At 40.1% G+C, this 25321-nt stretch overlaps 1 protein-coding gene across 1 annotated transcript in view; it reads right to left on the minus strand.

Moving 5' to 3' along the window:
- Window positions 1–25321, minus strand: part of LOC133020802 (stromal membrane-associated protein 1-like) — a 98518-nt gene that overhangs the window by 60438 nt on the left and 12759 nt on the right. Inside the window, exons 2-6 of the mRNA XM_061087513.1 lie at window positions 20789–20922; window positions 19392–19477; window positions 16233–16308; window positions 4260–4316; window positions 1289–1366 (exon numbers count right to left, since the gene is read on the minus strand). Coding sequence (XP_060943496.1) covers window positions 1289–1366; window positions 4260–4316; window positions 16233–16308; window positions 19392–19477; window positions 20789–20922 — 431 coding nt within the window. The remainder of the gene's footprint in view (window positions 1–1288; window positions 1367–4259; window positions 4317–16232; window positions 16309–19391; window positions 19478–20788; window positions 20923–25321) is intronic.

The following is a 25321-nucleotide window of genomic DNA, read 5'->3' on the forward strand; positions in this document are numbered from 1 at the left end:
CAATGGTATCATAGCTTTTAAGATTCAGAAGCCATGTTTATGCCCCTGTGTATGAATGATAAATGCTCCATTCTTATGCACACAGCAAAACTAAAGCATCTGTGAACAACATGAATGTTTATGAGGAGTTTTCCCTGAGGATCCAGCTCCTGCACCACAGAGGTGGAGCGACTTGGCCTCTCTGCTGTCACACATCATGCCTTCATAACACAACGCTGACACACACAAAAGGAAGGTTTCACTTCCAATTCTCCTAATTCAGGCCTTCAGTAGCTCAACACAGATGTACGCAGAGCACCATCAACTTCATTGGACTGTTTCTTCTACTGTTTTGTCCTTTACTTTCCTTCTTGTTACCAAAGGTGTGACTTGCTCACTAACTGCTGTCTTTTGTCTCTGCTTCGGCTGAAGACTCTGTCTATGTGCATTGTAAGCAGGTACGCCAGCCAATCATTTAATTCAGAGCAAGAGAAATGATTGATCGTGTTTGTTTTTTAAATCCAGACGATATTTTTGATGGACATGAAGATGATTTCAACAAATAAATAAAGTGTTTCAGAAACAAATTACCAACCCACCTTTAAATCATTACAAATTCTTTTCATCTCACACAACACGTCGATGATATTTCGTCAACCTGGGGGTTGATGACAGATAAGCGGCAAAACCTCTCACGTGATACATTAATTAATTATGTGCAGGTTGCAACAAAACCATAAAACAACCAGACTTTTTGTTTTAATGGTATTGACTATAAATCTGCAGCCTAAAGGTGTTATAAATAACCTTTTTATATGCAATCTTAAACTTATGTTTGCATAATAAGTGTTACAATTATTGTGAATTAATGTCAGTAACTCAATCCATATTAAGACATTGCTGCTGCAACTTAATTTCAGTAAGTTTTCATTTCAGCAATGTATTTCCACCCCTGACAGCATTTAGGTTTAGACGTAATTTAAAAAAGAATTGAATTGATGATAAATTGCATTCTTGATCGATGCTCACCACTGCTGACCAGAAGCAGCCCACAAGATGCTCCAACCCAGTGGATCTATACGAGGATCTTGCCCCTGTCAGAGACTCTTTCTCCCACACCCAACACGCTGATGACTGTTCACTTATCTAATGTGCCCCAGACATTGGCCTGACCTGAGCCGTTGTTACCAGTTTTATTCATCTGTGATTTCATCTGTGACTGGGTCATAATGATCTGGTTCATCCATATTAATTCATACTACTTGTTTTCCAGATTAACTAATCTATAACTTGTGTCCAGTGTTTGTACCTTCACGTTGTTGAGTCTCTCCCCTTTATCAATATCCTTCTCTTTCTTCTTTTCCTCTTTTTTCTTACCGCGCTCCTTCTGAGGGGAAAATAGAGATGTGTAAAGCTTAGCTTTGTATTATATTAGCTATAGTTTATACAATGTGTCAAACCATTAAACCACACACACACACACAAACAGTAAGGTTATTATATATATATATATATATATATATATATATATATATATATATATATATAAATATAAAAGAAAGCTTTACATGTGCTCTAAGTATTCAAACATGTATTTAATGATCAATCCTAATTGATTCGATTTGGCAAGATCTTTTGAAGTTTGTGTATAATTGACAATATCCATACACACGTGTATTATTTAATGACGCACAGTGCCGACGCAGGTATAGAAACTGTTTAGCCCACAGTATATCACACTGATATTGCTCATGTTCGTGTCTTGGAATAACATAATAAGCATGAGATTTGACTCTCTTTCTCCTTTAACACAATCTGACAGCCATTATAACTTCCTATAGGAGCAAACATGAGGCCTAATGGTAAACATTCGCTGTAGCACGCAGCAGGTTATAAACAATTACATCTCATTCCTTAATGTGATTTTAATGCACTCACAATGCAGATTTAATGTGCAGACATTATTAGCGCGGAGAGTTGATGTAATGTTTTCAGGTTAATGGCTCCGTCTTGCTTTGTTATATGTAAATGAGCCGCTGCTGATGCCAGCCATCGACACGCTTTAGCTAATGACTGCCAGGATACCAAAGAGAAAGGCTTTACATTCGTGGCTGCAGCCGGAAATCCAGCTATTATTGTCTCTCTGTGTCTCTCTCTGTCATTATGCAATTACTTCATTCGCTCTCCATGTGTTTATGGTTGTTTAGTATGCCGAGGTACTTATTTCTCTTGAGAGCACAGTAAACACTCGAGCATTTCATCAATATTTAGGGTCATGCAAATCAGAATAAGCATCTGCGAATATTCTGCAGTCACAATCTCTTGTGTTCTTGAGTAAACATAAACAGTGAAAAGTGAACGGTCAGTGTTTTTCTGATTTAGCTACATTATAAAATCTCTAAGACAGAAACTCAGGGTCAAATGTCACAGCTTCTGATGTTTATTTTTTATTAAATTTGAATTTCTGAAGATTTTTCATGGCAGCAATCTGTTATAGAAGCCTGAGCCTGGAATTTTCTTCGGCTAAAACTGGTCTAAAGTACATTAACCAAACTGACTGATGCCTTAATACTCGCACTTGCATATCGGTGGTTATATTGTGGCTTGGTCTTTGTTAACAGATCCATCAGTTAGTTCCGGTATATTATCTCTTAGGCTCTGACAGGCACTAAGTCTTTCACTCTATTAACTATGTGTTAATGAGGCTTGCATTGGGCAATTTGCTCCGGCAGCATTAGCGAGCTATTATACCCCCATCTGATCATCTCTAATAAAACAGCAAATTACAGACGGGATACTAATCCACATGTCACATGGCAGTGTTTCCAACTTATTTAAACAGTTAATGCAAAGGGTAGAAATCAGAAGTCACTACCTCTGTGATTTGTGTCATCTATATTATGCATTGCTATAATATAATAGATTGCACTTTGTGGGATGGTAAGCAGAATTGTTTGTATATGACATGGAAACGACATTCCCTGTGGCGTCAGGCAACTAGTTCATCTGTGAGAGAAAACCTTTGGCTGTTCCCTGCAAAATGATCTATAACCAGCCAAAGATCATCTGTGATGGAAAAGAACCCTCACTTAAAGGAGTTGTTACTTTAGGTTTTCATACAATAATTGTCCAGAAAACATGTCAATTTCTCCATACTGTTGCTGTAGCTCCTCTTTTCAGTCTTTGTCTGAAACATGTGGTTTTAGCTCCTGTCCCTCTAAGGGCCTCCTCCTGATCTGTTCTGATTGGTCAGCTGGCTCACACTATTGTTATTGGTCAACCGCTACCAGGGCGAGTAGGAAATGTCGGTCTCTGGTTTGGCTCTGCCTGGCTTTGTTAGGGGAAGTGCAGACTAGCTTCTGGGCGAGCATTATGCAATGTCAAAGAGAAACATCAGCCTGACCACTGACAACGCGTTTCAGGAGTTCAGGTTTTTGCTGGGGGAGCTCCCTTTACACACTAGAGGAAAAGTTTAAAACTGAAAAGTTTATTTTACTTAAACTGAACATTATGCAGTTTAACTGAGAGAATGACAACTCCCTTGTCGGGGAATGATATAGTTGAATGCTATAATTCACTGAATGGATCGTTAGCTTCTTTTAGCTCTTCTTTAGCTTATTTCGGCACAAGTAGGCTAAATCTGTTTTTTTTTAATGTGACAGTACATTTCATTTTCTGCTTCTCATTTTTCATGCTGATCCTCTACATTTCCATGTTGGAGCTGGATGTGAACATTAATCAGGCCCGCCCTCATGAAACTGTAGAGTTTCCACCGTCTGATATCACAAATGACAGAACTTTGGGTTTTTTCAAAGCTAAAACTAATTACAGAAAGAATGATATTAATGAGGATTTGAGACAATGATTCAATACTGGATAAAGCTTTGATTAAATACTGTAGAAATACTGCAAAAGATAATGCAGGGAAATTAATTAGGGAAAAACGACAAAGATATGTTTGGATTTAAGAAAGTTCATCCGAGTGTGACGTGTTTCACATGACGCTTGAGGAAAGCCTTTAAACCAGAGCTGAAACTGGGGCTTAGTGACAACCACAGATCTCACAAACTGTAAATTAACAATGACTCAAATAATTTACAGGGTTGAATCATGTTTGACGCCAAAACAGAACAAATCCGATAACATTATTTCGTAATTTATATTGAAAATTCATCATCATCAGTGTTTCAAACTGACATGATGACAACACCACAACAAATCTACACAGCATCAGAAAACACAACCACAGCACCACACCAGACCACACAGGAAACCTTTACCTCCTGTTTGCCCCTGTCAGCCTGCGAGGATGGGGAGGTGGAGGCTTCCGATGACCTCTGCAGAAAGACAGAGAATTTCAGACACAGGGTGGGACACAGACAACAAAGGAAGAGAAAGGGGGAATCGAAATGAAGACAGACAGAGAGGAAGGACAAGGAAAGGAGAACGTGGAGAGAGAGAGAAAGAGAGAGAGAGACGGAAACTCGCAGGAGGAGAAAAGTGAAGCAGAGAGGCAGCAGAGCTAATGACTTCAGTAGATTCTGAACGGCAAGTTTGTATTCAGCCTCACAGCAGCAAGGAATGAACAGTGTCAAGAAGAAAAAAAGGTGGAGGGCAGAGCATGGGCGACCTCTATTAACCTGCCATTGACCTGTGAGAGGCTTGGGTTGAACTCTGCAGTCTTCCAGCAGCAGCCGCTCGCTGTTTTCTCAAAACGATTGTTTTAATTCTCAAGAGTTTCAAACAGGGTGAGTGCACAGGTATCATCCAGACTCTGTGTTCCACATCCTTGGTCTCTTTTTGTCAAGCATCAACACAGGAACTCTTCTTATTTTCATTTTCATGTTGCTAAGGCAAATGCAATAAAGTGGCTCTTCTAATTGCCGTTAGAAGGCTGGCATCACGTTCTCTAGTGCACATGTGTCAAATGTGTTTTTGTAAAGGTAACCCTGCTTAAAGTATTCGCGGGCGTGTGTATCTGCCTCCTTTAAAAGTGTCTTACTATGAGAGACCGAGACATGAAGACAACATTGCCTACTATAGTTATTAGGTTTATTCCACATTTGTGCATCTGTGGTTTTGTCTGTGATCTTCTCACTACCTGTTCTGCCGCGACAAGGTCATGATGTCGCAAATTTCTGTGCGTCAGTCAGGATTAAATTGATCAGTATCTATCTAAATCTGAATTTTTATGGATATCTCGCTGACGGTGCCAATCAAATGCGATCAAATCACACCTGTATTTGAAAAGAGCAGATTTGCTGAGAGACAGCTTTACATATTTCTTTCCAAACTTTGACATTGAATGAATGACTGAATATTCAGAGAAATCCTTAAACCTGCATTAGTTGATCCATTAATCCCTTTGCAACAAAAAAAAGTTTGTTTTTGTAAGGTGATGTAATTTTTCGTTTGTTTTTGTTTCTGTGACATTTTTACCCACTGTGGGGAACATTTTTCACTATAATAAAAAAGTATAATACAAAGACCTACAGCTCTAAGGAAAAAGAAAAAGAGCTGCAGCATTTTTTCATGCATTTTTAAATGAATTCATTTATTCAACACTTTAAATGCTCACAAGTGTTAGAAATGTTTCAAAAAACATATCTAGAACTATATATGCATATTTCAGAGTTCCAACATGATAACATCATTAAATATTCTCAACATGGACTTGCATTAATCTAAAAGAGCCAGCTGACTCAATAAAGGCATTTCATTTGCATTTAGTAGGACAGATTTTTATGTTTTTTACAGAACCTGCCTGTCTGCAAATAGTTTATTACCAATATTGAATCATTAAGTTTAAGAATAAATACTTCTTTAACCCTTCTGTGGATTTTATGGTTTGGAGATGTAATTTTTAATTCCCCTAACTCTCTAAAAGAAAGCAGATACGCATGTTTTTTGCAAATTCTAAGTCTAATATCCACTCTCTTTTTGGCTTGTTTTGGTCTCCACCATCTTTGCTGAAAAAAATATTGTATGGTTTTGTGCTTTTGCTCAGAGAACTGTAGCAATCAGTTACAATTTTTTCTGGGTGGAAGATTCATTCCACACAACACACATTATTCTACCAACTAATGTAAAAAAAATTGATAACTGCAGCTTTAAGAGCACGTCCACCTGTGCATGAAAGTACACAGGCATTATCCTCATTTCATATGTGAGGCAGCCAAGCTCAGTGTGCATTTCTCCACGGACAGAGATTATCACAGCGCCAGATGGACAGAAGAACAAAGAGGTAGGAGGGAGGTATAGAAAGGAGAGAGTCAAGATAACACGTTTTGCATGCTGCCTGCCATATTAGTGCACTCATGTTCATGGAGAAATCAAACCATATTTGGTTTTTCATGGTAAAAAGTCTGATTTGTGCTCTGTATGGCCTGGTGTGCAGAAAATCGATCCTGAAAGCTGGAACCCAAAAAAATGAACAAACACTTTCCACATTAATAGCTGCCTCTTTCAATCTGTCTTAAATATAAACACCAATCCACTCCTGCATATCTGCCACCGGCTGCTTCACCACAGAAACCCTTAAAAAATGAGACATCATCAGTTTACAGATTTAACTAAACCGTTCTGACACCACCTTGGCCTCTAATCTATTTTGTCCTTGTTTATTATTTGGCATGGCTGTTGGCTGCCGCTCTTCGGCTGCCTCCCACTAGAGCTGTGTGTTGTCCCCACTTACTGCCTCTTCACACAACAGCTTAGCATATTGATTGTCCAAAACAAAAAAACTTAAAGGTAATCATCTTTCAAAAATATCTATATGCAGGAGGAATGACAAATTAATGGAATCACCTGAATCAATGAGCAGAGAAGCAGGGGGACAGCGCCATTGGGCATGAGGAGGTCACCTTACTCTTCAACCCATCATTAAAACACAAAATGAGAGAATATCTTTTTTTTTTTAAGTTTAAATGATCCAGATGTGCAGATCCACATAAAAATACAGATGTAGTAAATTTGAATATGGTTTTATAAGGGGACTGTTGGCAGGTAGGTATATGCACTCTACTGTGTACCATTCTGGTTTTGGTCGTGATAAAACATCCTGGAACTTATTATTAGTTTTCAGTTGAAGAACTATAGCAATATGATCAGTTCTGACTGTTTTTATTAGCTCAGATATTCTCTCACACAGCTAAAGACATTAAATTGGACAGTTGGTCTTATATCTGGTGTCTGCATGCTTCACAGTCGCTGTGTGCTTTAGTCGAAACAGCCCTAAATCATGACCTGAACCTGTTACTGTGCAGACGTCAGCAGATGGTCAAATTTACAGCCCATAGAACCTGAAACCTAAAAGCTCTGTGGAAACCATCTTTTAAATTCAGCTCTGTATAGACTGTATAGATCTACGGTATATTTGCTGCTTAATTTATTACATCACTATTGTTGATCATGACACTGTCTGCCCAGAAAATCTCTGATCATAAGACATCTTTCATGGAGACATAATGTACGTGTGGTCCACCACATTGTTCCCAGAAAATGAGACTAAAATAAATGGGCTGTCACCTTTTTAAGAAAGTTTTAAATTTATTAAACTTTGTTCACACATTAACGTGCTGTTTATAATATAAGCCACCCACACACACAGCCAAACCCTGAACTCCGCAGTAGAATTTCGGTTGTTCTGTTCATTTCTGGTGCTCAAAGTTACAGTGAAGATCCACCTCTCAAAGTTTGATGAGAGCGATTGATTTCACAAAGCGTTCTGAAGCTGAATCAAATTTTTTGTGTGTAAACGAGGGCTTGAAGCTCTGCAAAAATTTGAAAGAAACAGAAAGTCAACAGGATGTAGTGTTTGAAAAGGAAGTATAGTCGTTACCTGCTGTCGGTAAATGTCAATGGAGAGGGAGGTTATCGTTGCAGTGTTCTGCTTCCTCCTCCGCTTCTCTCTTGATACAAACATAAACTACGTTGTGTGGTGTATTTACACAATGTTTGCTGAGGTTCACGCGACATACTTGTGTTAACACTGTTAACAGGATGAAAGTGGTGACAGAGAAGTGGCAGAGGTGATGCCGTGGGGGGGGGGGGGTTTGCTCCCTGTCGCTCTTTAACGACTTACTAAATATTTGTTGTGATAACGTTTCTGTGAGGCAGCCAACAAACTAATCCACCACTACAGCGTCAAATCAATTACTACACATGATTCACCATTTGCCATAGCTCACTAGCTTCCTTTTTTTTTTAAATTTTTTTGCTTAACAAAGACAACAACAATAGCCAGGAGCTGGGCCCACAATAGATCAGGCTGATAGTTCACTTTATAAGCTTCTCCCACTAAGGTATAGACTCAACCTGCTGCACATACACACTGAATTTACAATTTGGTGTCTATCTATGTGCTGGTGAGCTCTTAAACCAGACTATGAAGGACAAGGACCTGCATGTACAGTAGATTCCAGACACTATGAACTTAGTGCTGCAACACTGGACCTGCTGGAGACCCCCTGCTCAGCCACACGAGGCCCCATTTCAAACTAACGAACTCTCCAACCTCCCCATACACAGCACAGAGTGTCATTTGGGAAACATTAAGCCTGTCTTCAAAGAAAATCATGGTCGAGGCGTTCTTTTCATAGCATTACAGTTTGAAATTTTAGAGAAAATAAGGACAAAACCTCATCTTCGGACAAGTTTTCATTTTCATAGATCATCTATAAAAAAAGAAACGTTTTACCAAGCACCTAATTTCCATTTGTAGTTGTAAAGACGTAAAGTCGAAAAACCAACATCTATCGACACTTGTCTGACTGGGACTCCTGAATCTCAAAAACCATTCATCTTATTGGCTTCACACTTGAGTTAAGTGCCCAAGAAAGGGCAATGTTTGCTAAACACAGTGTGGTTTTCAAATACAAAACGCACCTGACAAAAAAATGCACTTCATATTTCTAATAAATAATACATCAGAAACAAATAGCCTTCCGTACTTCATACAAGTACATAAATCACAATTTTTTTTCCAGAGTTTAGCTTCATAGTTAACCGGTGAGCAGCAGCCCTCTGTAGCAGAGGCGTCTGGGACCCATCAACATAAGTGACGTTACTGATCACAACACCAGCGCGTTTACAGCACCGATAACTGATTCTCCAGTTTAGGGTTCTGTGAACTGAGTGGAGCTTCACTCAACTTTGAATAAACAGGTGAACAGCTCTCGGTGCAGCAGCAGCTTTCGGGGCTCGTGGACTGAGTCCTGCAGTCGAGTCCTTACTTGCACAATTATTGCAGGTCACTTTCACAGCTTCAGAAATAAATTTGCCACCACCATTACCACAGGCCAAGCCTACAGCCCATTCCAAACAGGCAGGTTTAGAATTGAATATAATAATATATGTATATAAAGAATATTGGCTGATGGATCAATATCATTTAGTATAATTGTTTTAATCCAAATGGGCATCAAACTTCAAATAACGGTCAGTCTCTAAATATAAGTGTTAAAGGCAGTTGGAGATGATACAGATGACATCACTAACATCATCCACCCTCCCTCTCCTCGAAACCACCTCAGGCTGGAAACTAACACTGACAGTGTCTTTTTGAGGGCAGAACAGAAGAATGTTTTTCTCCATTTTTCATCTTTCTCCATTTCCATCCGTCCCCCTCCCTCCTCAACTGTTAAGGCATCAAACGGCTCCTTGCTCGTGTTGCCTGTGGTGGTGAAAGGAGTGCAGCTGAGATGTGAATTCAGAGCATTTTCTATCCCCCTGCTTATTCTGCTGATGTCTTGAAGGTTGTTATTTTTTCCTCTCCAGCACTGAAAACTTGCTTCTCCTCCGACTTTTGATGCTGGCCGAGATGTCGACACATCACTAAACAGGCACAGATGGACTGATCATGAAGATGAAGAGAGGAGAGGCTGGAGGGTGAGAAGTGAAAGCAACACAGAGGAGAGTAGGTGGGGGCAGGAAGATAACGACAGGATAGATAACAAGAGGAGTAGCGTGAGCTGGGTGAAAGAGGATGAACAGAGGTTGAATAGATATTAGGACATGGAGATAGCGGTGTCTAACTCTCCGCTGCGGCGAGTGCAGATAGCGAGAGAACGATGGTTAACATCTTAACTGAAACATGTCTGCTGGGTCGACCTTTAACAGCTTCATTTGTTCTCGTACAGAGGAGACGCGCTGAAGTAGAGGGTAATGGTCATCCAGAGACCAATAAAACAAGAAGTGTGGAGGCTGAGGGATGCTTTAAGATGGTCCCGCTGTAATATAACACAGTGAGTATTGAGTCATGGTCAACACAGTGACCTTGGGCTAAGTTCTGTGGCACAATTGTGGTCACAAATCTTTCCGCAAACACTAAAAATGTTCAGTTCTTCAACAGGGTTTCTACAAGTTTCAATCAGTGAAGTTTAGGACAATCTAGGAGCACTCAGAATTCTATTTAAAACCTTGTTTATGTCCATACTGACAAAAGAAAGTAATTTATTCACATTCAACACAAACATTCAACTGAACACGACTACAGAGAGAGTTGTGGGCATGGGAACTAGGCTGCATTCATCTGAGCTTTTCTCCCATTGCCTCCTTTTCCTCCTCAGCTTTCTTCAACTCAGTTGACTCAGATCCTTTATTTATTTTATAGACTAATGTCTGGCTGCTGATATAGGGGTGGGGGTGATTGGGCAGAAAAATCATGAATCTGTACGTCTCTCTGTTTTGAGGTTTAATTCACAAACATTTTGAATGATATCCAGGTTCGGGCTGGGTTTGGTGATATTGGCTGGGCGTTTAACTTGATATTGTACACTTAATGTGTAATCTGGAAAAACATGGGGCATAGCGTGGATTTAGACACAGAATACAGAACGCCTGTCATCATGCTTGGTTAGTTTTGACTTAGGCTTGATCGGCCTCGGCCAGAAAGTGTAATTGTTAGCATGAGGTGGTTTAAATGCCATGGGGAGCTGGGTTTGCACTGCACACGTGGAACATGCATGTCGAACTGAAGGGCCCATATCGAAAAGGTTCTGTACAAATACATGTACGGTTACACTTCTAATGCAAAGAGTGCTGTAGATTCCAAGCGATGTCTGAAGGTTGTAGTCATGCAGACTTTGGGTGATGATGGCATGTTGGTGTATGTTTATGGCTCCCTCATGTTTTCAGAATTCCAAAGTGACTCTAATTGCTTCTACTCAGTTCCATTGGAGCATTTTCTTGCACAAGGTGGAGTGGATTTTATGTCTGGTTTCAACAGAGCACTAAACACTTAACAGAAATAATTTTAACAAATAACCTCTGGGAGGAGACGCCACGTTAGCTCACATCAACCTGCCACACTAGCTGAGTGCTCTGATAAATTCAGCTGGCTGCATTACATCAGACATTAACACAATATTGCTCCATAAACACATTTAGAAGAGAGGCTGGGGCTCATGCATCTTGATAGATGTCAAATGGAATTCATAATCACATCCAATTTCAAGACCTGTCAAAATCATATTCAAGTAATCTTAATGCCTCAAATTCATTATTGGATTTGACAATTTTTAAACCTTTTATTTAAGTGAATTAGGCCAGTTAGCAATCAGATTGACAAACAACTGGAGACACAAAGACCAACAGTTATTTCTATGATGCCAGTCAACGTTAACCAGCATAAATGGCTCCTCAATTTGGATCAACCTGTTAGCAGGCCCTTTTCCATCTGCTGTGCAACCTGACAGAAGCTGCTACCTCCAATCTCCATATGCCTCCTGCTACTTGACTTTTACCGGAATATATCCACCGGGTGTCATGGTCTGCCCAATGGCTGCCCCTCTCTCCTGTGTGTGTGTGTGTGTGTGTGTGTGTGTGGGTGTGTGTGTCTGGCGCACGTGTGTGTGTGTGTGTGTGTGTGAGAGTATGAATGTGTCCAAGTGTGAGTGTGTGTGCGATTGGTTTGGCAGGTCTGGGCATTGGCTGTGACTTCCCTCTTCAGGTCCCTTACCCTAAACCCTATCATGTAGATCTTCACCACTAATCATCTGTGAGAGTAGAAGAACCCTGGTCTTCAATCCACTCATTCTCAATTATACAGTCAGACTACAGGGCAGTATCTTGCATTATTGGCTCCAGTTCTGTAGTTAATGTCTGTTCTTCTCCAGTGTACTTATTCTCTGCTTCTCAGCCCTCCTCAGATGCTAATCGGTCAACCGATTAGTTTGCCTGTCTGTGTCCTGCCTGATCAATTCGTACATGAGCGCTCACGCTGCTTCCGAATCCCGCGTCCTGTTCCCTGCTGATCCCCCTGCGGGAGCCATCCCTGCTTAATCGCCTGCAAGTGCCACTGAGCTCATCCACACCCCATGGTGCACCACGCCAAGCACAGCCACCACGCCAGAGACTCCAGATACCAATCATCTTGAAATTGATCTGAAAAAAAACTTTTTTTCAAACTTCACTATGTACTGCTGTCTGAGTCGTGCCTTCGGGTCCAGTTCCTGCTCTGTCCTTAAAACACCGGGTCCGAGAGCCACATGTGACCCAGACATGATGGGCCAAGACATCAATGAGAAGAAGGGTTGTCTCTATTATTTTATTAAAACTTCAGTCTTCTCAAAAAAGTGTATAATGACTAATAAATTGTTAAACTTTAAACCAACAATTTACAGACTAATAAATTAATCTCAAATTAAAGTAAGTGTTAATTTTGTCAGTTCAGTGTATAGAATAAAAAAGTACACTTGTCATGTAATCCTGTGTTATAAACACTATAAATGTGCATGTATTTTTTTTTTCATCAAGCCTTTTCAAAATGGCTAAAACAGCCCAATCTCACAATATTAAAGATCGTCAAATGTTACAATAAGGGTGGACATTTCCTTGAAATTCATAAAGACACAAAAATACTTACATTTAAGTCAGGTCTGAGCCACTAATGGAATCCAATTTGCACTATGTAATTAACTATCCCATTAGAACTAACTGCAAATCTGTGTTCTCCTGTTAAACCACCGAAAAAGTGGCCTTGGCCAAACCCTGTAGCTCTTCTGCTGTCCACTGACGTCAGAACACAATATGTCAGTGGACGCAAAGAAATTAAGTGGGCTGCCACAGCTGGCTGTGCAAGCACACAGAACGTTGGCAACTAGTGTGGACACGGCAGACAGGACATCCCTGTGACTTACGCAGGCAAATAAGGTTGAAAATCAGCAGAGTCTTCCTCCAGGGCGACTGTGCTGCTCTCCTGTGACATTTTGAGGCCAATCACTGGGCTCATCACAGAGGGTTCGCAAGATGCACTCTGATGTCTTGTTGTTTCCAGTAACACTGAAATAATCTGTGGTACACACACACACACACACACAAACACACACACACACAAACACACACACACACACACACACACATACACACACCTACTAACTCACTCATGGCAGAGCAATGAGCTCATGCTGCATGAACGATGGAAATGGAGTGGATGCACACGTCCTCCACTGTGAGCAAAGTACTGCAGGCCGTCCATAACACACTGCTCTCTTTGTGTCTCTCTCTCTCCATTGTCTCACATACACATGAACAAAAAAAAGCACTTCAGACACTTCACAACATGTCCATGTCTGCATTAATAGGACTGTTTGAATTGGTTTGAGGAAACTGATAACAAACATCTTTTTTTTCATGTCCGTATTGAAATGTTAGGTTCCAAACAGCATCAGGGGCATCGTGGAGAACTGTTGTTTTACTTTGCATTACTTTGAGCTTAGTGAACCTAATGAACTGACAACTGAGAGTTTATTAGTTTTAAGGCTTTTTATTCAAAATTCAAAGATTCATTCGAATGTGGAGGGGGAATGGAGTGATGTTCGAATGACCTGTTTGAATCCAAAATATACAGACGGGCGCAAGTAGTTTACTATTTTAATACAGCACAGGGTAATATGAGGTTGTTTGGCGATGAAAATGGTTGACACTAGAAAGCAAAGCCGTCCTGGGTGAAAGGTGAGGCTGTTTGTCGTCTTTGTACGGTCAAGCACACACAAATGCAAAGTGAGTATTGCGGCTCAAACTCCACCAAAGTCGAACTCCATGCCTAGCCACACTGAATTATTTCGCTACTGGAAGCAAATGTTTTAACCACCGACCTTAATCTCTCAGGTTTCATTGAAGGGAAGGCAAAGGTTCACGTGTCAGCGACATACATGACACCTATTTTGTTCAAACTTGATTTTGGGAAAAAAAAGTGTTGTATTTACAGTTTGCACCATTATGCCAGAAACACAAATCGCAAAACGCCATTGATCTTCTGGTTACATCAGCTGTTCACTGTAAGAGAGTAAAGTTGGCTACTATGATTTTTAACAAACAGGACAAACTTCTCAAAGTAGAATTCCAACAGGCAGCATCTTCGCATCTCATCTTATTGAGCAGGTACCATCTTCCAGTATAAGTTCACATTTAAAGTATAGTACCATGAAAGTGTTGAGGCTCATTACACAGGCAAACAGTAGAGCCCACAGTGATAACAGTAATCGTGAAACATGTGGAATACAGTAAAAATGTGCTGCATAATTTACTCCACCTGCACCATTCTGTATCCGTCATGTTACAGCAGTAACACTGACACAATACAGTGCAGTATGTACATTGAAGAGTCATTCTTTTGTATAAGTGCTGAGCAAATAAGTGAAACCAACAAATTCCTCTCTCATTCCAACACATGCACACACATATACACAAGCTATAGCTCGGGGTTACAGCCGGCTCTTCACCTCTTTCTCCATCTGCACAAAACTGCTTAAAGTGATAACGAGTTTGTTTTTAATAATCAATTTGCATATAAAAGCCGAGCCGTCTGCGTGGGTGGCAGAAACAGATCCTAGATCACAGTCTGACTGCTGGCAACGCTTCAGAGAAAGTCGGAGAAGACAGAGAGGGAGGCAGGAGGCGAGAGGGAAACAAGAAAACAGCGGAGTGAGGAGCCCGAGGAGAAGAAGAGAGAGAGCGAGAGAAACAAAACGAGAGGCAGCAAGATGAAGTGAAGATGCATCAGAGAAAGACTGCTGTGAGCGAGAGATTCGGAAACGTTTTGATTGTCCTGCGACGGTTTTTGTTGAAAAATGTTCACTTTGCGTCCTTTCTTACAGTTTGTAGCCTCCACTCAGCGGAGGGGCACACATACATACTGTACATATACATATTTACATGTGTGTGTGTGTGTGTTTGTATGTGTGTGCGTGTGTGTATGTGTGTATACATATTTAAACATACATAACAATCTTTTGATAACCTTAGTTACACTGTGCAAATGGAGGTAGTGTTACTAAAAGTGTTGAAGTTTAGGCTGAAGCAAACCGATTACAATCAAACAGTTAGTGTTGACATCTCATTCAAACTTGTGGTCAAACCTATGAGTCAAATATATCTGAACACACACCGAACACACACACACACACACACACAAACACACACTTCGGTGCACATTCACACCACCCTACCTATCTCACGGCAGCAGCCCACTCACGGAAACGCACCTCACAGAGATAATCTCTCTGGAAACAATTAAGACAAGGAAATGTGCACCCACATATTCAAATACACACCTACACATGCAAAACTTTTCTATCTCTGCATCCACACAAATGAAGGTTTGCACATGCTCAGAGCTATCCCAAGATAACAGTGTTTAAAATGTAATTCTCTTATCTAGTATCAGATCCGGTGAGGCCTTGTCCACACCTTCAACATTACTCTTGGATGATCCGTTGTGATCAGCTGAAGCTTTGCAGACTGGATGAGTTTAAGATGAGTGAATGTCAACTGCATTGACATTGACAAGTCAGTGAATGGATTCAAATGTCTTTCGTAAAAAAAAGATGCCAAATATGGTGAGAAGCACATTTTGACTTCACTCAACATAACAGCAACTAAAACCAGGCTAACAGTCTATGATACGTTTGAGCTTCTCACCAAAAGACAGTTAATCATTCACATTTCATCGTTAATGTGAAGCTCACTCAAACCTAAGTGTCTGCAAATGGCATGAAAAACACTCTTTATCCTTTCAACTAAAAAATTAAACAGAGAAGAAGAACAGAGAAGCTGCCACTTCACATTAACGCTGTCTCTTGGCAGATGATGGCATCAAACAGCTTTGCATCAAACCTCTGCAACAAACAGCCATTGATGTACAGGTTCATAGCATAGTTTACATAGCAGTCCTGTAAACAACTATAACAAGAACCTGAACTGACAGGACAAAACTCAGAATGTAGATAACAAGCAGGGTTGCTGATACTCACCGGAGCTGTGGTCAGAGCTTCCTTGTCGAAGTACTTTTTCCTCTCGTACTTGTCCCGGATGAAGACCTCCACTGGTCTGAGGGTCAGGGTTAAGGACTGAAAAACTGCACAAAAATATCCAAGTAAAATCTGTCTACGCTTTAGTTCTCAGGAGAAGAAGTATCCAGGTATAATGGTGTTTTCATGGAATTTGTGACTCTATGCATCATCTATGACCTTTAATAACGGACCCTAAAATAATGACAATGTTTTATATTTGAACATTTTAGGTTCAGGTGCCCTCGTGTCCCTAGTATTGGAATAAGATGGTCTACGAGACAGTTTCCATCCTCACACACGCACACACATGAACACACATGTCCCCCAGGGATCCCATCGGCATAAATCCTTACTCTCTTATCACCACATTTCAGCAGCGACGCCTCTATCAGATCCAGCAATAGACTTGAGAAGATTGAAAAATGATGACAACCCGCACAAGTCGAGCTCTGAGACAAGGTAGGGCTGATGCTATATTTGATACACAGAGCTTATTTATTACTGTTGACTAGAGACACAAGAACACAGATACTCCGGATACTTAGCAACATAGGTGGATGTCCTATGGGGGATGTGCACAATGTCACAATGATACATAATAAAAATAAGAAAATGAAAGGTCTATTGGAAGACCTGATCATATCAAAGTAAGCATGTACTAACACTGAAGCAAGAATATTACAATATAACTGTTTTTACCTCAAACTCAGTTCGTATAGGGGAGTGTTTCCTCTTGTATTCCCACCTCTCACCCTGAATGCCTGATCTTGCTCTAAGTGTGTAACTGTTGAACCTTAAATTGTCAGAATCAGGTCCCAGTAGATCAGTTAAAAATACTTTGAGTTCTTAAAAAAACAGTGTTCATCTCTGATATTCAGCCAGGAAACCTTCAAAAAAGTGAAGAACTCTAAACAGAGTTAAGGGTATTTGTGGCTGCTGCTCAGGAAGCCAGGAATTAGTTTGGTTGTGGGGACTACGCAGAAAAGGTCCTTTCAACACATTGATAGACTTTGGGTTTTCTGTAACTGAACCCTAACCTAGACAGGGAGTCCAACAGAATGAATCAACCATTTTGCGTAATCCTCCTAATATCAGACAAACAAACAGATCATAACCTAACCTCCTCAACAGAGAAGCCAAGTATATGTACAAAAAACAAGAATTTTGTTGAAAGTCAGCAAAAATAAATAACAATGACTACACCAAATCAAGAAATAAATGCAACACACACACACACACACACACATCAAACCCCACTTTTTCATTTACACACTTTTACTGTACATAGGCACAATAAAAGTGAGGTTTAAATCATAATAAAAACATACATGTAAAACGCTCTTGCTCTTTCTATCAAACACACACAAACAGACACACATATATATATACACACACACATTCAGGCGGTAGCTCTTCTAATCCTGAGTCTGTTATCTGCTGTTCTCAGCCAGCGGCGCTGCTGTCACAACGACTAATGGACTTCAAAAGAGTGAAGAATGATGACCACCCGCACAAATGGGCCTGCCAGATACAAGATAGGGTATTAGAGCAGCATTTCAAACTGGGAGATTATTTATTTCAGGCTGCTGGTGGAAATATGAACATATGCGGCGATGTTAACTACACAGCTGTCTTGTCTTGCATCGGGGAAAAGGGCAAACTGGAAACTGCTGTTACGCCACTAGACACACACTGCTGGAGGTGTCCTGGTTGAAAGCGTGGAGTGACACTTAACAAAGCAGACCTGTCACTTATGATTCATATACTGGAGGAACTTGGGGGTGTGCAGCGGAGGTTTGACGATGAGTGAGTCCGATTGGGTACTGTGACTTTTCCAACTTCTCTTCTCAAAAAGATCCATCTGTTTTAAAGTTGGGTCTAGTTAAGACTGGTGTAGGGTTAAGCCCACCAGTGTGCTGAGATACTGTACACACCAAGTACTTGATATCAGTGTCCAGCATCACAAGCACAGAGCTACATCTGGATCACAGCTCACTAATAACCTTGTTCCTTAGTATTTTTTTTGCGAAATGTTTCTTCTTTTAGCATTTTTGTTGTCTTGTGGTAAAACTTCAGTATTATCCATTACTTTTATCTGTCAGTGCTCATAACTCAACTGCTCCTGCACCTCAGAGCCAGCAGAGATTTCAAGGACAAACATTCCTTTGTGTTGACATCGCTCAGTTCAGACAACAATAAAAACAAACCGGATTTACCATAAATCTGTTGTTAAATCTTCACTCTTCATAATTCATTTTTTTGTGTGAGATACAGCAATTGTCAACAAATGGATTCATAGTGGATTAGGCTTTTTTTAGTCTGTAACTATAAACTATGGGCTACTATTCATTTCTATATAAAGATGAACGATGCGTCTTCACTTCCTCCCACTCTCCAGAAATGAGATCAAAATATCCCGGAAGCGAACACGGCCATCTTGCTCAATTGGAGCTGGAGTCTGCGTATCTGCAATCGCTGGATAGAGCCGGGGTACTGAGCTCCTACCGATACAAGCACTCCACCAATCACGAGTCAGTGTGAACTATCAATCAAGATTCTTTAACCCTTTTTCATAAAAATCAACGATTCAAAACCAAAGTTACTGGAAAAACTACCACATGAACTCATATCAATGTGACAAAAACGATGTAAAATGACAGAAACCGTCTTTGAGGAGCCACCAGGGGCAAAGTGAGACGCTTTGGCCTTAATTGTGTGGAGCTGTCATGTGGACCATCTTTATATACAGTCTATAATCTTGTTTGACACCCATCTGTATGTGACCCTGTGTGTTTTATGCCAATATATGGTGACATTGGAAGTTTGTATGCAAATATACAATAAAACAGGTTGCTTTTACATTTATATGTAAATTTGTTGTGACATATATGGTGATAAAAGGACCTTTTATGCAAATCAATACTATCATTTATGTTGACAGAGACAAACGTCTGGTGACAGTTTTTATGTGCATGTAGAGGGACAACAGCAGTTGATTTGCACATACTCAAGGACAGGGAGTTTATGCCAATGTATGGAGGGGTGAATGTTTATGAGGATGAAAGTGGGAGTTGAATAAATGCTGGAGCCAGTAAACAGACAATCACAGGCGAAGGATACTGGTCGGTTTGCGGCCGTCTGAAGCTCTCCGGTAGGTGGGCCTCATACAGCTGTTTGGCCCGGGAGTTGCCCATATCCACCATACTCTGTAAGAAGAGAAGTAGAGAGGGAAAGAAAGAGAGAAAGAATGTAATGCTCGAGAGGTAATTGGTAAAACGCCTTCAAGAACATGTCACATGCGGCGAGTTCTTTCATACATCACATTTGCATTTAACTCAATTTAACCCCGCTGACTCGGTCGTGTGCGCGCTCGCTCACACACAAACACTCAGCGTGAAAGACACACCGGCCGTATGTGTCAAGGCTAAATTAAGAGGAGGGTGATAAATGGGGGGATGATAGGAGAAGTAGAGGAGACAGAGTGGGAATAATCAGCCATCCAGAATTAATTAGTCATTGAAAACAGTGATTAACATTCAGAGTGAGACCCTTTCCACTCACACTGCGCTGATGGATCGGGCTCTGCCATGAAGAAACACACGCGTACCTTTATCCTGCCACGCACACGCACGCCGAACGACTGGATGATTAAATAAATTAGTGGCGTGCGCCGGTGAGTTTCACTGACGCACACTTGAAAAAGTTTGGAGCAATTCATTCAGGGAGGCATGTAAGTCATTGCGGCACCTATACATTTACTACAGTACTCGATGTTCCCTATGGCCGTGTACACGTGTAACTGAGTGTATGCATGTCACAAATCCACTGTGGAAGAACACTGTAATGCATACTAAACACCTCATCTCACATTTGGTAGTGTGTGTGTGTGTGTGTGTGTGTGTGTGTGTGTGCGTGTGTGTGTGTGTGTCTTAACTTACATAGACATGCCACTGTTCTTTTTGTCATTGTACATTTTTTCACTGCCATTACTTTCAGTTTATATCATTGTCAAAAGATATAACAGGGTGTATGGGTGTGGTGTGCCGACAACATCAAACAGTGTAAAACTAAATGAACCTGTTTTTAAATGAAACTCTCTCACTTTTATCTATTTCTTTCTACGGTTGTATTAGCGGCGAGTATATTTCTCCACACTTGGTTCCCATCATGCTTTAGGTGCTGTGAATGATGATGTAAATCAGTGCAATATAAAATCATACAGCATTAGCTGCTAGCAGCTCCTATTGTAACCTCTTTTGATACTTATTTTATTTTTTCTCAGCTAACAGCCTAGAACTACAAAATCAAAGACACTGTTATCAGTGGTCCTCTCCCTTGTGTAGAGAACGGTTTAAGTTCACAAATGAAAACCGAGCCGCAGCACTGAGAAGTAGTGAGAACATAGCTTCCCTGTGGATCATCATGGAATTCTTTTAAACACATATGTTCTCATTCCATGCGGATGTGACCTGTTGTGTGTGTTAATGGTGTGTATGGTTCTATCTGTGTGTTTATACCTGGATCTGCTCGGATGTCCACTGGTCCAGATTGACAGATTTGACTCTGGAGATGTGGACGCCCAGGTTTCGGTGAATCCCGGCACAGCGGATACACATGAACACCCCGAGGTTCCATGACGCCCATCGAGGTCCTGAGGAGAGGGATAGGAAGAAAGAGACAATTCTGCTTTAAAGCTGTTCTGCTTAAAATGTATTATCAAAATAAAAAATAAAATAAAATAAAACAATACTTTATTTAACTGACTCTTATACTATTAGAGAATACAGTAGCCCATTAAGACCAGCTGAGACAATATGGATTGTCCAGTGCAAGGCGATGTAAAGTGTGATATAAGTATCAGATTGTCTTCTCACATTCACTTATTGCATCAGCACAAGATTTCCTCTGCAGAGAAGCTCTACTACCTGGTAAATCCAACATTTTTATATAAATCTGCCAAGGTGCAAACACAGCCAACTTTTAAATGGAAGGGGAGACGGCACTCTAATTGGTTTATTGCATGTTTGGCCTCTAACACACTGATGATATTTTATAAAGAGACTTAGTGCAACCCTGTTGAGAAGCGACTCGAAAAAGCGGATTTGGACACGTCCTGAATGCACTGGTTCTTGCACCATGTGATAAGACCCTGCAATGAGACTGTTAAAATAGAGCCCTCAGTCTTTCCGACAGATTTAAAATTCAGGATGAGATGGAAAAGCAGGAAGTGATGAATTAATACTCAGGCAAGAAATGAAAAGGCAAGGAAGCAACCATTATTCTTTCCGAGCCTCTAAACCCCAGCATTGTCCTTTGAAAGTGTGCTTTTATAAATCAAAGTGTTGAGTTTCCAAGTACAGTTTTCAAATACTTTCTGTTTGCATGGGCTCTAGTGAGTCTGGGGAACCTTTCGTTACAAACAAACAGTGAAGAACTGGTGTTTTCCACCAAAGCTGCACAGAAAAAGAAAAGGGACCCATCCACAGAAACGCCAGCTCAGAGGTCTCATATTGAGCAAACTGTTTGACAGACAAGGGATTTCCGTAGAGTGTAGTCGAAGCAGGAACAGTTCCCTATCAGAGTCAAACCAAAACTCAAGGCGTTATTATAAAAGATACAATCCAAATATGACAAAGATTTAAAACCCTTACTTCAGTGAAATTGTCTCAGTTGAGAAACTTTGTTTGGTATTTCAGGACGTAAACACACTTTGGGTTATCATGAGACCTTTTGCAGACATTCTTATCGAAATTGCTTGGGAAGTAATATTCCAGCTCCCTTTAATACATCTTAGTGGGATTTTATAGTTTTATTTCATTTAATAACATTTCTTTTGGTTTAAAAAATATATTTTCTCTATAAAAGTGCAACTGTGTATACGTAAAGCAGCAAAATAAAGTGTGCAGGCATATCTTGTCTTATATATTTTCTTATTCTAATTCATTACCAATTACTTTTATTTAGTGATTAATAGCTTTAATTAACTGTCACAATGATTAAAACCCTATTTCCCAATTTGATAGGCACTATAATATCCTTTAGCTCAATGAAAGCAGCCGACTCCAATAACCCGAATTTCAAAAGCTCAAGGGTCATTTCTTAACCCAATAATTTAACCCGCAAGAATCTGACATAAAAATAAGACAAATAACAGGAAAATTGCCACATTCATCCAAATTGTGTGATATGGGGACAGGGTGGTCCTGTTCTTTCATACACAGTTTTAAAAAAACAACTTGATCTTGGAGTATATTTGATAATGACATAGAGACCAAACTCCAAAAATAACCAACATGTGGTTACATAAAAAGCTTTGAAAGAGCACAAGGCCTTGAGATGGACAGAACCAGAAGAAGTGAAGAACCTCCAGGCAGAAACAGACAAGACTTTAATTATTGTTGACACACAAATGTGTAATGTCTGTTAAGGGAAGGGATAGCAATTTTGAATTATCCCACGAGCTAAACATTAACACACTCATGGAAACTATGCTTGATACGACCAAATGTGTAGATCTGTTTGTGGGGGGTTCATACTTTATTTGTTCCAAAAGAAATTCATACATGTAGATTATCCGATTCTAGAATTAGAGTTCATAACATAGCTTTTTTTTCATTTGAGAGAAGTAATAGAAACAATAAGGAATAATATTAACAATCATCATTAGTATGATAATAATTATATACTAATTATAAATATAAATATAATTGTTATTAGTATTATAAAAAAAAGATGTACCATAAACAATAATAAAAAACAAAATACATTTAAAAAGGGGAAGGGGGGTGTATAGACATGACATAGAGCTTGGATATTACAGGTGTAGGTCTGTTAAAGAAAGTTGTTTTGGCTCAAGGACGATTTGACTGTGATCATCATCATCATCATCATCATCATCATCATCATCATCATCATCATCATCATCATCATCATCATCATCATCATCATCATCATCATCATCATCATCATCATCATCATCATCATCATCATTACCCTCTGACATCAGATGCCGTCACATTAGAGAGGTTAGGATGCTATGGCAAGTAATGTAAGTAAGTTTATATGTATATTATGCTTTCCATCAATAACTACAATGGTACTCATTAGGGCGCATACCTCTGCCAAGGCCCAACAGTGCCCTTAAATAATTAGGCAGAAAATGACCTCCTTGGCGGCGGTAAAAACACTTCTAAAAGACAAGCTGTTACCCAACAAACTTCAAGAAACTTCAAGTACCAAATTCAATAACAATTGTAGTTGCCCTTAATAGGAAAGAGGTTCCCATCCCTGATACAGCAAGTACGAAAAATCTCTTCCTCTAACAGATCTCCATGGGGATAAATAGGGGATGGCACAGGAATGACAGTCAAATCATTTTAATGGACTAGTGGCAACAGTCCCTCAGCCCAATCTTTGGCTCTGTCCCTATCCACACCATGAAGCTTACTATCTGTCATTTTGATGGCTGAAAGCGTCTTTTAGGATAGAAAGTGCAAAAAGGATAAAATTTTATGGATCCGGGCTGCATAGCCGTGGTGAGTCGGACAGGGTTGGATAGCAACAGGCATGCACGCAGTCCAGTGGGCTTGTCGTCTCGGGTAAGAGCATCAGTGTGTTTATGCAATGGCACTAATGCACTAGACGGCCTAAAGGGGTATTAAGGTGGATGACTGAGTGTTAAGCCTAAATCAAGCAGCTCAGCCATTGTAAGCTGGACTCTATCTGCTGGATATCTATCAGTATGGATTGGACTTCACTTTGGTTTGCTTTCACAAATGCATCACCATCTCAGCTAAGTTCTCATCCATATGTAGCACACACACACCCACAGTGTGTGAATACCATCACATTGCAAGTTCCTGTATGTATAGGCTGGAAATCAGTTTTTGGTACAAGGTAGATCCACTGTGAAACCTTCTTCACAGTGGGTTTTATAAAGGAATATTATTAGGGATGTTACAAGCTTATGTTTTCCCTCAAGTGTGTCTGTTTGTTAGCAGGATTAGGCAAGAACTACTGAACCAATTATATTGAAATGGTGGGTTATGGGCCAAGGAAGAACCCATTAACGTTTGGAGCAGATTTAATTAAGGGAGGGGATCGAGGATTCGTTTCCCACTTGCTTTTACATTTTGACATTTTTGTGAATTTCTCCAGAAATAATTCAGATCTAAAAAAGAAAAAGGACTGATATTTATGAGTTTTTGCGATTTTATACTGTTTGATTGAATTTAAAGGGACTGTTGGACCGTAGCAGAGGTCTAGTACTTTCATCGCTGTTTTGTTTGTCTGTCAGCAGGATTATGCAAAAACTACTGAACTGATTTTATTGAGACTTGGTGGAATGGTGGGGTGTGGGCCAAGAGAGAACCAATTAGCATTTCACTTTATTTAACATTGCGAGATAAAGTGTTATCCTTGGCCGGAGGAATGCACTCTCCCAATGACCTTCACTGTAAATATACAGTTGTCTATTGTAGAAAGACATACGCCTCTGGCCTTCATCTGTGTCTCACATGCTCAAGTATGCTTTCGTGTTCCCACCAACCAGTCAGACTTTTCTCTGGGAGGAGACTGGTAAGTACGAGGGTCAGTGAATGATGACCAGCAGCCTCTTTGGTAATCTAAATGCTCCACTGTCTTGGCAGCAACCAGATGTCAGAAAGTTTATGCAAATGTGTGTAAATGTTCAAGTGTTTGGCTTTCCTGTACAGATTTAACTGATAAACAGAGGTAGATATCTGCTGTGGAATACCAAATACTTTGTCATAAAAACCCTTAAACAGGGTGGTTGTTTATTGTTGTATCAAGACATTATCAATCCAAAAAAACATAGACAATATCCTCTCACTGTATATTCACTCCAAATGATCCGAATACAAAAAAAAAAAAAAACTGTGACTTGTATCTTACTGACCAACTTGGATTGATTGGATGGAAACTGGGATTATGTATATTTTAACACGTTTTCAAGTAAAATGCTTTATACAAAAACAAGGTGTTAATGACGATGTTTCCTGTCGAATATGAATGTCGGTGCTTACAGACAC

The sequence above is a fragment of the Limanda limanda genome, chromosome 15 (genome assembly GCF_963576545.1).
Source record: "Limanda limanda chromosome 15, fLimLim1.1, whole genome shotgun sequence".
NCBI lineage: Eukaryota > Metazoa > Chordata > Actinopteri > Pleuronectiformes > Pleuronectidae > Limanda > Limanda limanda.